Source organism: Micrasema longulum, unplaced genomic scaffold (genome assembly GCF_059751315.1).
Source record: "Micrasema longulum isolate JH-2025_06_02 unplaced genomic scaffold, ASM5975131v1 h1tg002212l, whole genome shotgun sequence".
NCBI classification, from domain to species: Eukaryota; Metazoa; Arthropoda; class Insecta; order Trichoptera; family Brachycentridae; genus Micrasema; species Micrasema longulum.
Genome location: NW_028279375.1, coordinates 90,292 through 104,282, shown reverse-complemented (window position 1 = coordinate 104,282; position 13,991 = coordinate 90,292). Strand labels below are relative to the sequence as shown.

The 13,991-nt window shown below is 33.0% G+C and overlaps 1 protein-coding gene across 1 annotated transcript in view; it reads right to left on the bottom strand.

The window, feature by feature from the left end:
* Positions 1 to 10,987, bottom strand: part of Hs6st (heparan sulfate 6-O-sulfotransferase) — a 36,778-nt gene extending 25,791 nt beyond the window's left edge. The window contains exons 1-3 of the mRNA XM_088239649.1: positions 10,694 to 10,987; positions 10,332 to 10,568; positions 4,373 to 4,470 (exon numbers count right to left, since the gene is read on the bottom strand). Of these exons, the coding sequence (XP_088095775.1) occupies positions 4,373 to 4,470; positions 10,332 to 10,568; positions 10,694 to 10,882 (524 nt within the window). The 5' untranslated portion in view covers positions 10,883 to 10,987. The remainder of the gene's footprint in view (positions 1 to 4,372; positions 4,471 to 10,331; positions 10,569 to 10,693) is intronic.
* Positions 10,988 to 13,991: the final 3,004 nt, after the last annotated feature.

Here is a 13,991-nt window from a genome sequence, read left to right as displayed (position 1 = left end):
GCCTCGCATAAAGAATTATGAGACTGTAATAATCTCTTGTTAGACTCAGAATTAGCCTCGCTGACTCATACATTTGAAATACAACTAAAATAAAGATTAAAACCTTTTTCTAAGCATACAATAATAAACGAAAGGACTATGACGTCAGCTACATTAAGATAGAAAATATCGGACAGTCTAGGTGGTCCAGAGGGGACACGGTAAACAAGTAAATTGCCTATCTTCCGGGGAATCAACCATTTTGTTCACAATTTTGTAAAGCAGGCTCTGGTTGTAGATACAGGGCACTTTTTTCTCTTCTAAACAATATTATTTGCATTCTTAATATTTACCCCAAACATTCCGATTCCATAAAGTTGTAAATAACTCACTAAAAACTATTCAATATTTTGGAAGAGCGTATTAAGCTCTCAAGGACAAAAACTATTTTCAAGAAAGGAGTTAAGGACTGGATTTATCTTAGTGGGAGGGATTTGAGTAGGAAACTCCTTGATGATTTTCCGAATGTTTGAGTTTACTGTTTACTATACTGATGTGCCATTTATATGTTTAAAAAAAAAAAAAATATATGTTTCTGATTCTATATTTGTGGTGATATACTCGTGTGTCTGTGTCAACTAATTGCTTATGACTTATGTCTGAAATAATGTACACTAAACTTATGTATGTAAATAAATAAATTATAAAATGAGAATCAAGCTGTGAAAGTCCATGACACTACCCACAATAGATAGAAGAACTGAAAGAAATATGGATGCAATCATCAGGGTTGATGATGTACGCTGCTATGGCATTAGAATAGTCAGAAAATGAAATTTGAAATGTCGGAAAAGAGTGAGAACGACACACTACACAATAACCCAGAAAAACTCATTGCCTAGAGTATATTTGTTCTGATCATTAGAAAGTAAAGTGAATATGTCCGAGTATTATAAGCTTATAGTTGAATGGGACTGGCTTCCCAGGAACACATTATTACGGCACTGACACGGTGCATTCACCCCAGCAAAAGGTCAACAGAGAAGTAACACATCGTCGTGATAATATACAATACAAATATATGAAAATTACAATTAATTGACTGACATAATTAATTAGCTAAACTAGACAGGATTGCAGGGACGTGGACAGATAATATTTTATAACTAGCTAGTTTCATGCTATAAAATTCAGCATTTCAGGCGTCATGTAATCGGCCCTCGGGGCATCGTTTCATCGGCCCTTCGGACCTCGGTTGATCTCGGGCGCATAGAAATATCGCCCCTTTGGGCCTAACAATTTTTTTGTTCAGAGCAATCTAAATGTAACATAGAATGTGTCTCAAAATAATGCTACTGAAATCAAACAAAATTTACAGATATAGGTATGTCTAGGCAAAAAGTTGGATTAGTAAGCGTGATTTTGCAGCATGAAAATGCTCGACCCCGCATTGCGAAAGTGGTCAAGACATACTTGGAAACTTTGAAATGGAAAGTCCTACCCCCCTGCCGTATTCTCCAGACATTGCTCCCTCTTACTTTCGCTTGTTTCGATCAATGGCACACGGCCTGGCTGACCAGCGCTCCCGATCTTATGAAGAAGTAAAATATTCGCGATCGATTCGCGGATCGCTTCAAAAGATGACCAGTTTATCCAACGTGGGATTGGAACGCTGCTCGAAAGACGGGAGAAAGTAGTGGCCAGCGATGGACAATATTTTTGAATCATAAATGTAAAACTAATTTTTAACAACAAGGCAAATTTGGGAAAAAAAACGGCGGAAGCAAAGTTGCACACCTAATATATAGTCAATGAAATATAATTAAATAGAAATGTAAAAAGCGTAAAATATGGCAATTCAATGGGGAAGTTCAGTGGTTTTATTTGTTAATAGACTATTAAACTAAGCAAAGAAAATATTTTTTTTTTTTGAATAATTTTTTTTTGCACCACAACAGGCCAGGAGGCCCAATCGAACGTAGTTATATAGAAAGCAGTCAGTCCACAATTTTGAAAAAATGAGTGAAAGTGAGAAAAAATGAAAAATCGGATGCAGTAAGGTTAATTCTATGTTCTGCTAAAAACAGCCAGGCCGCTTTCATACTATTATTATTTTGTATATTGTTTTGATTATTTTGCATATTGTTTTGATTACCTGTATATTGTTTTAATATGTAAATAAATATTTTTGATTTATATATCGAAGAGTCTCGACTTAACACGGAATTTTCTAACAAGTCGGGACATAAAAAACATATAATAGTGTCTATGTAAAATTGTGTATTTTGTGCATTAAATAAATAAAATAAATACAAAAAACTGTAATAATATCCTTCCAAAAAAAATGTCGATATCAAAAACGGCATTTCTCAATTTGTAGAAAACACCCACAGCTCTAGAAAAATATTACAGTACTTTATAACTACTTCTAAAACTGGTCATAAACGTAATAAGATACTTGTTTGAAATAATAAAAAACGAATTTATTGATTGTTTATCATTTGTCAAAGTCAAAAACAATCTAACTGTTGTTTAGATTTGATTATTCACTGGTTTCATAAAGGTGGTATTATCTCAGTTTCACTTTTCTATGTCTGACTGCTTTCTGCATAGCTAAGTGCATGCGTAAGTGAAATCGATACACGCAACGCCCGCCTCAATCCGAGCGAAGAGCACTGACCTAAGTGCTGATAACGCAAATTCGATTGTTCGTCAGTCCAATGCCCTGGAAGACATTACCTTCCCTCCGCTGTAGTGGGAGACCAGGGAACAAAGAAATCCAGCGTACAAAAGGAGGACCCATTCTATGGACCACTACACATCTCTTCGGTACTCTCTTACGGACGTTACTATGTCCGTCGTCATTTTTTATCAAGTCTTTTAATTTGTAATTCAATGTAAAATAAATAATTATATCAACGTCTAAAGCTGTTTCTTCTTTCTACGCTCAGACTGGTGTAGAGGCTCCTCAACACTCTACCCACTGACTTCTACACCCACATTAAAACTTTGTGTTCTCACCGGGAATCGAATCCGGAACTTTCTGTGCGTGAGTCAAGCGACTCGATCAGTACACCACGGAGGCTGTCGAGTATTATTAGCGCTATGATTTTTTAAGCATTTGTATTTCTGATATTACTCGGCGTTTACCGTCGCAAGTTCTCTTAGGCTTCTATTCGGATAGTTCTGTCGATTGGTCCGTTGACAATAAATAAACCGGAAATCTTCTACAGCTCTTATATCATTGGTTGATTCATATGAACTAGTGAGTTTAAAGTAGTTCGTTTTGATGAAAATAAAATTTTCCTACATCTTCAAGAAACTTTATTTATTTATTTATGCTTTATTAAGTTAGTTCATAACATCTTAAGAACTAATATAAATTTTCAATAATATTACAATTTTTTCTATTTCCTTTATGTCTTCAGGTAACTCATTGTATAGCTTCAATCCCTTGTTCAATGAGTTTTGAGATTCTGTTTTTCTCCTCATTGGTAATCTTATCTTTTTTTTACCCCTTGTTTCATATGTATGACAATGTTGGTTAAATTTTATTATTGTTTTTATTTTATTCATCCCCTTAATTATTTTGTGTATAAAAATTGCTACATTATATTTAATATGTTGCTTTACTGTGAGTAAGCCAATTTCTTTATGCATTATTTCTACATTAGAATAGATATTTCTTTTGAGAATAATCAGCATCGCCTTATTTTGAAGAATTTGTATATTTTTAATATCTCCTTCATTACATAAAAAAGAATGGAAGAACAGTAATTTATGTGTGGACATATTATTGTTTTATATATAAGAATACTACTTTTCCATATAATTTAATGCTCTAATTTTTACCGCACGTAAGAAAACATTTTTTATATCTAATTTCCCACAGGGTGAAGTTTCTCCTTAATAGGTAATTGCCTTAATCGCCATCATTCCCTAACGGACATTTATGTTAATCAGACGTGATGCTACGAAGAATAATGCCAACATATGTGATGATAAAATGCTTTAATCAAATTGTAACCGTGAAAAACAGTACAGATCTATGGTTTCATTAGTAAATATAATATAATCCAATTTATTGAATAATTAGATTATCAGATTAGATCGAGTAGAGATAGCTGCCAGCAAGTGTTGTATCTATGGTAACGAGTTACACAGAAATAAATTTAAACTAAGGAAATACGCATAACCGTTATTTTAAAATTGTTGAAGGCAACGCAACACTTGCCATATTTTAGATGTTTATTTTTTCATAGGATTGTCAGCATATGCCAGAAAGTATTACTGGTAATCGGTTACTGTTCCTAAATAAACTGAATATACGTTACAAAACTACTTTCGTGCATATCGGTATCATTCATTAGACGAAACAATAAATTGTACTCACTTCCATCCCGTGGAGTATCTCGAGAAGAGCCATATCTCGTTGCTGTGCGGACGGAAGCAGTGGCAACGTTTGCGAGCCCTCTGGCAGTTACACGGCCGCTACAACAAGACAATAAATTTAACAAAAAAATTTCCAAACACCGACCATATTAAATTCAGTTCAGTGCCGAAAATCACCATTTATAATAGTAAATAATACGATATGTTCTGTACTCAAAACAGTGAACAATGAAGTAGAATAAGATTTACAATTATGTAAAATTAAATTATAAGCAAACATATTATTTATTTAACACTTTATATACATATTAGGGCGGGCATATTGCCTTAAGGCAATTTCTTCCTACCTACCCAAACCGTTCAGTTTGAGAAAGTTAAAAGTACATGGACATATTGAATCTCACAATTTTATACAAAAATTAAAAACAAAGATTAAGAAAAATAAAAATACATAAAAAATTAACACTATACTATGAAGAGAGGAAAGGGGATGGGAAGGAAAGAAGAAGGATAAAGGAACAACTTAAATAATTAGATAGTGACATTTCAATCTTGACTTAAATGTAAATAAAGAAGGGTCTCTAACATTAGTGGTTAGATTATTCCACAATCGAGCAGCTACTACTGTGAAAGAAGAGGCAAGAAAATTAGAGCGATGAAAGGGTATTAAAAGGGTTCTCTCGTCACAAGAACGAAGAGATAGTCCGTGTTGTGATAGAGGTTGGAAGAGCTCTCTCAGATAAACAGGCGAAGTGGGATTTTTTAAAATATTGTGAAGAAGTGATAGAATGTGAATGTTTCTTCTATGCCTGATACTGAGCCAGTGTAGTTGCGTGCGATATTCGGTAATGTGGTCGAATTTGCGAAGATCAAAGATATATCGTATGCAAACATTCTGCAATCGTTCTAACTTATCAAGTAATTCGGAGTTAGCATCTGGATAACATACGTCCGCATAGTCAAGGAGTGGAAGAAGTAAGCTCTGGACTAATGTTTGGGTAACATTAATTGACAAAAAATTATGTAATCTTTCAAGTGAGTGAAAACTGCTATAAAGTTTAAGACTAACTTCGTTAACCTGATCGTGCCACCCATAATGCTTATGAATGATAATACCTACATTTTTTACTGAAGTCATGAATAAAATATCTGTACTGTCTATTTTGAAAAGAGGAAGTGTGGAAAAATTACCCTTTGAAAACATTTTTTAACTACCAACAAGTACAATTTAGGTTTTTATAGATAGATACGAGTACTATCTATACTCACTAGGTATTTATTATTCATTTATAAACGCCCAGATGGCTCTTACAATATGTGATTTTTCGAGCTTTATCAACAGACAAAATCCTCTCAATCCTTCAAGGTTTAGTTTCAGTTATCATGTATACACAAACCACTTATTTTTATTTTTTTCTGGTGAAAATGGTTTATTCCATTTTATTGATATTGAAGTATTTATTTACATTACATTACATATTTTATTGGTACAAAATATTCCCAATCAACAAAAGTGCTGGTATGAGGGAACAATATAATGTATAAGTCTTTTGAAAGTGAATTGTAAAACTATATTGCTGCATACACAAAGCTGGTTCTTTTTCTGTTAGTCCTAGGTTGTTCACAAGCTACATTATTCGACATTCTTGTTTTTCTAAAGCAGTGTTTCCCACGGTGGGGCGTACGCCCTACCGTTGGGGCATAACACCTCAGAGGTGGGGCACCACGCTTCAGAGATGAGACACGTCGGCATTCCACATATAGATGGGAATACTCATTGGTCATACAAAAAAATACCTGAGATGTACAAAATTGAGATAAACGCCAAATTGTACTTAAAATAGAATGAAACCCGTTACAATTTCAATAATTATCTGGAAACACAGAAAGTGTGCAGGATGTAGGAATGATGGCATGGATTTGCGAAGAAAATAACTTAAAATTTTATAATTATTATTTTCTTCAATTAAGTTGTTCTTCTTATAAGGCTCAATAATTATTGCAAATGTTATACTCGCTGCATATGTATGTATACTTATTATTATGTTATCCGCACTGTAAAATGTACATACATATCTAAATTTAATATCTATTCTTAACTTCTTATTGGTAATATTTATCTTTTAGCTTACGAGAAGGCCTGTAATTGGATCTTAATATATAATTTAACCTACACTGTAATTAAAAAACATTGTAATCTGTTGGCTTTCCAAAATAAAATAAAAATAAAATAAAAAAATAAAACACAAAATATTCTAATATTACTTTGCATGACAGAAAATTATTATTACCCTTTCCCTCATCTTGTTTGGTGAATGTGGTTTTAGCGCCATAAACGATTTACTCATTAAAAAACTATCGGTTGGATGTAACTAATAGAGGTAAAGAGGGGACCTAAGACTGAAATTAACTAAGTTAGATCCGGACATTAAATTTATTTGTAGCAAGTGTAACTGAATTTAATCATGAATTCACTCAATTTCAATTGTCACTCGTGTTTTAATATTGTTTCATTTTTTATTTGATTCAATTTGTGTTTTGTAATCATTTCAGTTATAATATATGTATTAGAATAGGTTTTATTTAATTTCATTGGGGGTTTATATGTTTACAAGCATATTAAAATATTGATTGAAAATTTACGTGCTGTTTACTTAAAAAAGATGCCGGTTAGAAGAATTAGAAGAACAACAGTAAGTAGGTATCATGTCCAAAATATGTTGAAAAGACTTTAGTGTAGTCAAACTAACAAATTGAAATAAATTTTTCTCAGCATAGTCAATAATGCATTTGGAGGCTTTTACCAGCATATGCGATATTATTTCTTAATGGTCTATTTTTGTATATCATTCGTCCCAGGTCAACACAGGACTTTAGTCCCATAGAGTTGGGACTTGCGTCTCGATGAATGTAAATAAAATTATATTGAGAATAAATAAATATAAACAATATTTTGAGTTTGTCCAAATTTTTGTAGACAAGGACCGGATTCAACTCCCTGGGGAGCTGTTTATATTAACATATTACAACAAAGATGAAGAACATTTAAGAAAAGGTAATATGGAAGTCTAGGCATCTACAGGGCTTATGACCTGTCAATGGCTGGTTTAAGTGGCCACTTTACACACTGTGTAACATTCACCATTCTGCCTATATTTGAACATCTATATTCCTTCAATTCTTTCACTTGTTGATGTTTGTGAAGTTAACCATTGACAGGTCATAAGCCCTGTAGATGCCTAGACTTCTATATTACCTTTTCTTAAATGTTCTTCATCTTTGTTGTAATATGTTAAAATAAATATAAATAAAACAGGGGCATATCAGCTGACGGCTGCCTAGCATTGATTTAATAATAATAAATGAAATATTTATTACAGACAGTTTTTTACTCGAACTAACAGACACGGTGCTATAAGTATATGCAGTAATACAGAAATAGATTTTTGTTTACATTAAAAGTTACATTTCACATAAGTGTTTGTTGTTACACTCAAAAAGATACTAACAGACACTTATCCCCACTCTTACAGTGCTGAGCACCTACTATACAAACATATGTATGTAAGTGTATATTTATATTTTTTCCTTTTAAAAATGTTATTACTATTTTATTTTATTTTTACATCTGAGCGCATGTTTTTCATTCTTTATTTTATTTCAACAATTTTATAGACAAGAACTGGATTCAACTCCCTGGGGAGCTGTTTATATTAACATGATACAACAGAGATGAAGAACATTTAAGAGAAGGTAAAATAAAAGTCTAGGCATCTACAGGGCTTATGACCTGTCAATGGCTGGTTTAAGTGGCCACTTTACACATTGTGTAACAAATTGAAGAAATATGGACGTTTAAACATAGGCAAAATGGTGAATGTTACAGTGTGTAAAGTGGCCACTTAAACCAGTCAATGACAGGTCATAAGCCCTGTAAATGCCTAGACTTCCATATTCCCTTATTTAAGGTATTCTCCATCCCTGTTGTAATTAGTTAATCTTAATGACTCCCGAGGGGGTGAAATCCAGTCTTTTGTCTACAAACATTTGGACACACTCAAATATTGTCTGAATAATTTGTTTAAAAAACTCTGCTATTGGTTTTATCCAAAATCTAAACTAATTTTGTAGGACAATAAATTCATTAAAACACATTGTTGACGTATAGGCACCCTTTGAGCATTTTATTATTTAAAAAACATTAAACAAGATGATCCTCACAATTTTTTTTTAATAATTAATAAACAACACCTATTTTTGACTAATTATAAAATAATGTTTTTTTCTATCTTGGGTAAAATATCCATCAGATTTACTGCTGTTTTCCCAATATTTGATGTTGTACCATAAATATATTTAGCGGTAAACAAATGTCTTTGGTCATTAAAAATGCTGAAAAACTAAAAAGAAAATATTATACCACTAAGAACACATAAACTTTAACTTTGAAGCCTCTCATAAAAAAATACCAGGGGTCTTACTTATAAACTTGGTACAAAATTACACCTAGGCATAGTGGTAGAATAAGGATGGGAATACTGTTCTTATTATAGTGACGGAATAAGGATGGTATTTCCATCCTTATTCTACCACTATGCCTAGGCGTAACTTTATCCCTGGTTTATAATTGAGTCCCCAGATGTTTAAAGGATAAACAATCACTAATTTGTCTCTCGTGAAAAGTAGGGTTTTTGGAGATACTGTAGTTTACCTCTCGCACACGGATATCAATAATTAACTTTGGATGCTTCAACAATGTTTTGAGTATGTCCAAATGTTTGCAGACTGGCTGGATTTCCTCCCTAGATCTAAATTTGTTGCAACTAAGGGAAAACATTTTTGAGAAGGGAATATGGAAGTCTAGGCATTTACAGCGCTGATGACTTGTCGTTGGCTGTGTTGTGTTGTCAACCTCGTAACAAACCCCTTTTGCCTTTTGCCATATTGAAAACTATCGCAATTCCTGGTTATATTCAATATGAGGGCCATCTTTTGTATCCTGACCAAACACATTTTTACCAATGTGTATTGTATTCCAATTTCTTTCACACGAGAGTTATTTATTACATCTTTTCCGGTGGTCATCTCTGGTGGTCATTTACTTGTACACGCTAATAATTTATTATCTTAATGCGTTTACGTAATATTGTTTAAAATTATATTTTATGCCTAAAAGAGCAGGTGTCTCATGGTTAAAGGATCACATCCTTAAGCTCTAAGAAGTTTGCATTCATTTGATACAATACTTAAATACCGATTGTTAGATATTGGTTATCTTGCGATTTCTCCAATTTGCATCTTTCTTGACTAAAGCTATTATTATCCCCTCTATTTAATGTAAAGATACACTTTATAACCCAATACATTGGTTCCAGGAGGACACATTGAAATTAGATTCCTAACTTAGTACGTCGTGACTACGACAATTTATTATTAAATGTAAACTTGAATATTATTAAATTATAAGTACAGTAATCCTAACGAGTGTAGTTGGAGACATCTTGTTATCTTCAAAAGTGAACTAAATAAAACAATACCATCTTCGAAGCTGCCTTTTATTGACGACTGGAGGGCGATTCAATTACTCATTACAAAGTGCCCCTCAACACCTCACACGGCATAACAGCTGGTTTAAGTGGCTCATAAGCCCCGTAAGTGCCTAGACTTTCATATTCCTTCTCAAAAATGTTTTCCCTCTGTTGCAACAAATTTAGAACTTGAGATGCATTTATTTTCATTTAAATGCTTTTTATTTCATATAAAATCAACATGCCGAGTTTTTCGGTGTATTTTCTTTTCATAATAAATTATTTTGTATAAAACCTGTATAATTGACATTTCAATTATCCCATATAAAAATATCCGTATTGAAAGGTAATGACAAATCGAACTGAGGATTTTCGTTGATAGTTCAAAGGGGGGTAGTTTATTGAATTTACAATAAATAATAATCTCCTTACCTTTAAATCGAGATCCATCACAAGATGCTTCCCGAAAGAAGTTCCACCCGTCTTTTGTATGTGAAGAAAAACCATTACATCATGACCGTCGATATTAAATTGGAAATCTTCATGTAAAACATCGTCGTAGCTTAGGCCAGGCTTCGACAGGGTTCCTGGAAGCGGTCGACCGAGATTGTCTGGGAATCCTGCCAGAGATACATCCGCGAAACGATCTCGGGCAGATAGAGCGCAGACCTGATAGTGCAAAAGTAAATAAACATTAGCGATCAAAACAAACCATTTCTCTACGATTAAAAATTTAGCAATTTGATCATTTTTCTAAAAAAATACGTAGGGAGAGTGTGCTACATTCGACTTACTTGATCGGGGCAGAAATATCCGAAAGCCACTATTCCGAAAATGCCAAGAGAAAGACAGAAAAAGGCAACCCTCCTGAGTCTCGATCGGGGCTCCATTTTCTTTATTTCGTACACTCCGCCGGGCAAAAGTAAAGCGAAGTCACTATCTACTTGAACGGATACACTTTTCTGCATTTCGGCCGAAGGCATATTTCATCTTCAGTGATGAAAAGTGTAAATATCACAGTATGATCACCCACTGTCACGGCTTTCACGTATCAGGCGTCCGCGAGAGGCCATATTTTTTAATGAATTAATGGGATTACAAAACATCGCTAGAGGCGCTAGTTGTCGTAAAAAAAAAAACAATCCTCTATTGAAATATTTTAAAACTACTGTGTTATTATCGATGAAGTTTTAATTTTAGTATTGTAAAAAAACTATAGATGTCGAAACTATAAACGAACTTAAAAGAAACTAAAACATTTTCATGTTCAAATACTTTTTATCTATTATATTTTAAAATACAACTGGATAACCTTTCACTATTATTTGTTTTAAAAAGCATTTAATCGGGATATTATGATTACAATGAAAGCATCCACCCCTTTCCCGAAACTGTTCATAAAGACTTGAGTCTTTCTTCAGTTTCGCATATCAATATCAATTTTTTTTAAACTAATTAAGCTAAAATTTAATATTTCTTTACAATCAAACCGCGAAAATAACAAAACAAATACACTTTCATTGTACCCCTTACTGCAGTATTGTCAGTTTGTGATCAATCAAATACACATGGTCAGCACAATCACCTTTTTCTAATTTCCCAGTATGACAGTGGAGGAATACAGTGTTAGGATATTATGATTCTTAGAAGAGAGCATTGTGCTTAAACCACTGAGGTATATAACTAGAGTAAGCATGAGGGTTCAAAATATGGTCCCTCAACCTGCGACCAATTGGCACATGTTTGATAGAACAGACTTCAGTCTGTTGCGAGCAGTCCCTGGCTACTTTTGAACTTTTGTCGCCTCGAGTTTCAAAGCAATTAACTTGGCTGGACATGTTTAAGTAAGTTTTTAATGTGATTCCAATTCACTGTATAATTTAAGAATATTAAGTTTTCTTATAAAACATATCCTTAATTTAATGGTTAATTCAATCATCCGGATATCTGCATACCCATTTATTGTCTAGTACTCATTAATCCGGATAGTTGGGAGTTTTTGATAAAATAATTTAAGTACCTTTTTTTTAATGTCCTCATCTGTGAGAGCTGCAGTTCTATTACATCAATTATGGGGTAAATATTTGACATCAAATATGCATTAACCATGATTTTTTTGAGTTATAGTGCGTGTCAATCTCAGAGTAATAATTCACTAGAGAAGCTCTTCGTCAGTAACCTGTGATTTAAGAATTTTATTTTTCAAATGTGAATACTAAATTTCTCAAACAGAAAATTCGATTTTACTTTATAGATAATGAGGATGTTCAGCGCAATGGTACATTGGATGTAAAAAATGTTTTCATTTAAAAATTTGGTGGGAAGTTTCTCAAAAACGCATGAAAAAAATTATCAAAAATAATCTACTTAGAAACATCACAGGTTCATGCGAACAATAACCAATCAATTATAGCGTTATTGTTGTGATAGATTTCCAGTTTCCGAGTAGACATGTTTTTAACATTTAGTTTGTAATGTAATGAAATGTAAGTATTTATTTAGATAGTATAACTTACATTTTACTCAATATGTACAAAAACAATTTCAGTTACTATATTCAATGTTATTGAATTCAGGCGCATTATGTCTCCTAATTTTTTTTGTATTTCCCATTCATCATCTGATTGAATTATTTGAGCAACTTTGTATGCGTCATCACTGCTTCTGAAGTTCACACAAGGGTGGTTAGTTTTCTTAAATATTTTCTTTTTTAGTAGGCATGATATTGTCAATTACTTTCATCACAAACGATATTCTCCATCATGAACTTCACATCTAGATGTTACATTATTCTAATTTTCTTTTTGACGATCCACACAAATTTTTCTTTGGTGTAATTTTGTTTTATCTATTTTATTGAATGTTTTTTGGCACAAATTGTTGAAGAAATTATCCAATAAAAAATTATGGTCATGATTTGGAGAATGACACCACTGCATGTTGTTCCTGTTATAAATTTATTTTATAACGAGCATCGTGAGTTTTGTTTCTTGCAGAGCCTTATTTGAAATTATCTTGCAAGAAATTTTACTTCGGGTTACATTTGTTTTGACAGGTAAGGGGTTCTCCTTTTTAATGCCAGGAAAACTCGCCGACTTGAACTCGTGAACTGAATTTCTTCATTAAAAAAATAACTCTGTTAATTTCTAATTGCAATTGGGGCCCTGATCCCTCTAGAGAGAATTTAAATTTTCCAAGAATAAATCTCTACAGAGAAGCGACCAAAAAGTTACCTTTATGTTTTGTGATGTGGTCCCAATCATCTTGCTTTTATTTACAGTGAAACCTCTATCTATCGTTTTTGAAGGGATTTATTGAAATAAACTATGAATGCGAGAATGAGAGGTCAATACACAAGGATATAAGATCGGGTAAAGATACCGCCCTGGAAACCTGCATTACCACTAGCAGGTTAAAATTCTAAAAAGGGGCATGTTTCAGGTATAAATAAATGTATTTAAATAAAATTAGAAAACAGAACAAAAACAAAAAAGTTTATTGCATTGGAAATAATCTTTTATCGATGTTTCTTTTTTTACTGTTTTATTCCCGTAAGTCAACATTATATTTTCGGTTTTGCAAATAATAATTTTTCGACATCAGTTATTGAATGTGAGTAGTAGAATGTTTTTAATCTTTCGAAGATGCTTCTGAAAATGAAGGTACAGGCGGCGGCTCTTCTTCATCGATATCGACCTCTTCAGCTGTCTCCTTCAACCTTGCGTCACACAAGCTTTCGATAGTTTCTATCCCACACGTTGGGATATTGTCGTCAAATGTAACAAAATTGTTGAAATTCGTCTGTGTATCAAGCCTTAGCCAATCATCTTCAGAAACCTTAACTTGTTCTAATTGTCATTATATCTGTCTTTCTCTTTCGAACGTTCTGCGCATTAGAACATACACAAAATTTGAAAATATGTCAAATACGCATCGTAATTCAAACGATAAATGCGGTTAAATGGTGGATAGAGAAACGATCGATGCGATCAATTTTTGTATGTTTTATATGAAATTATTTCGGAGTTGGAAGAAATAAACGACACGACACAAAAGATAGAGGTTTCACTGTAATTACAAATTAGTGTCGCA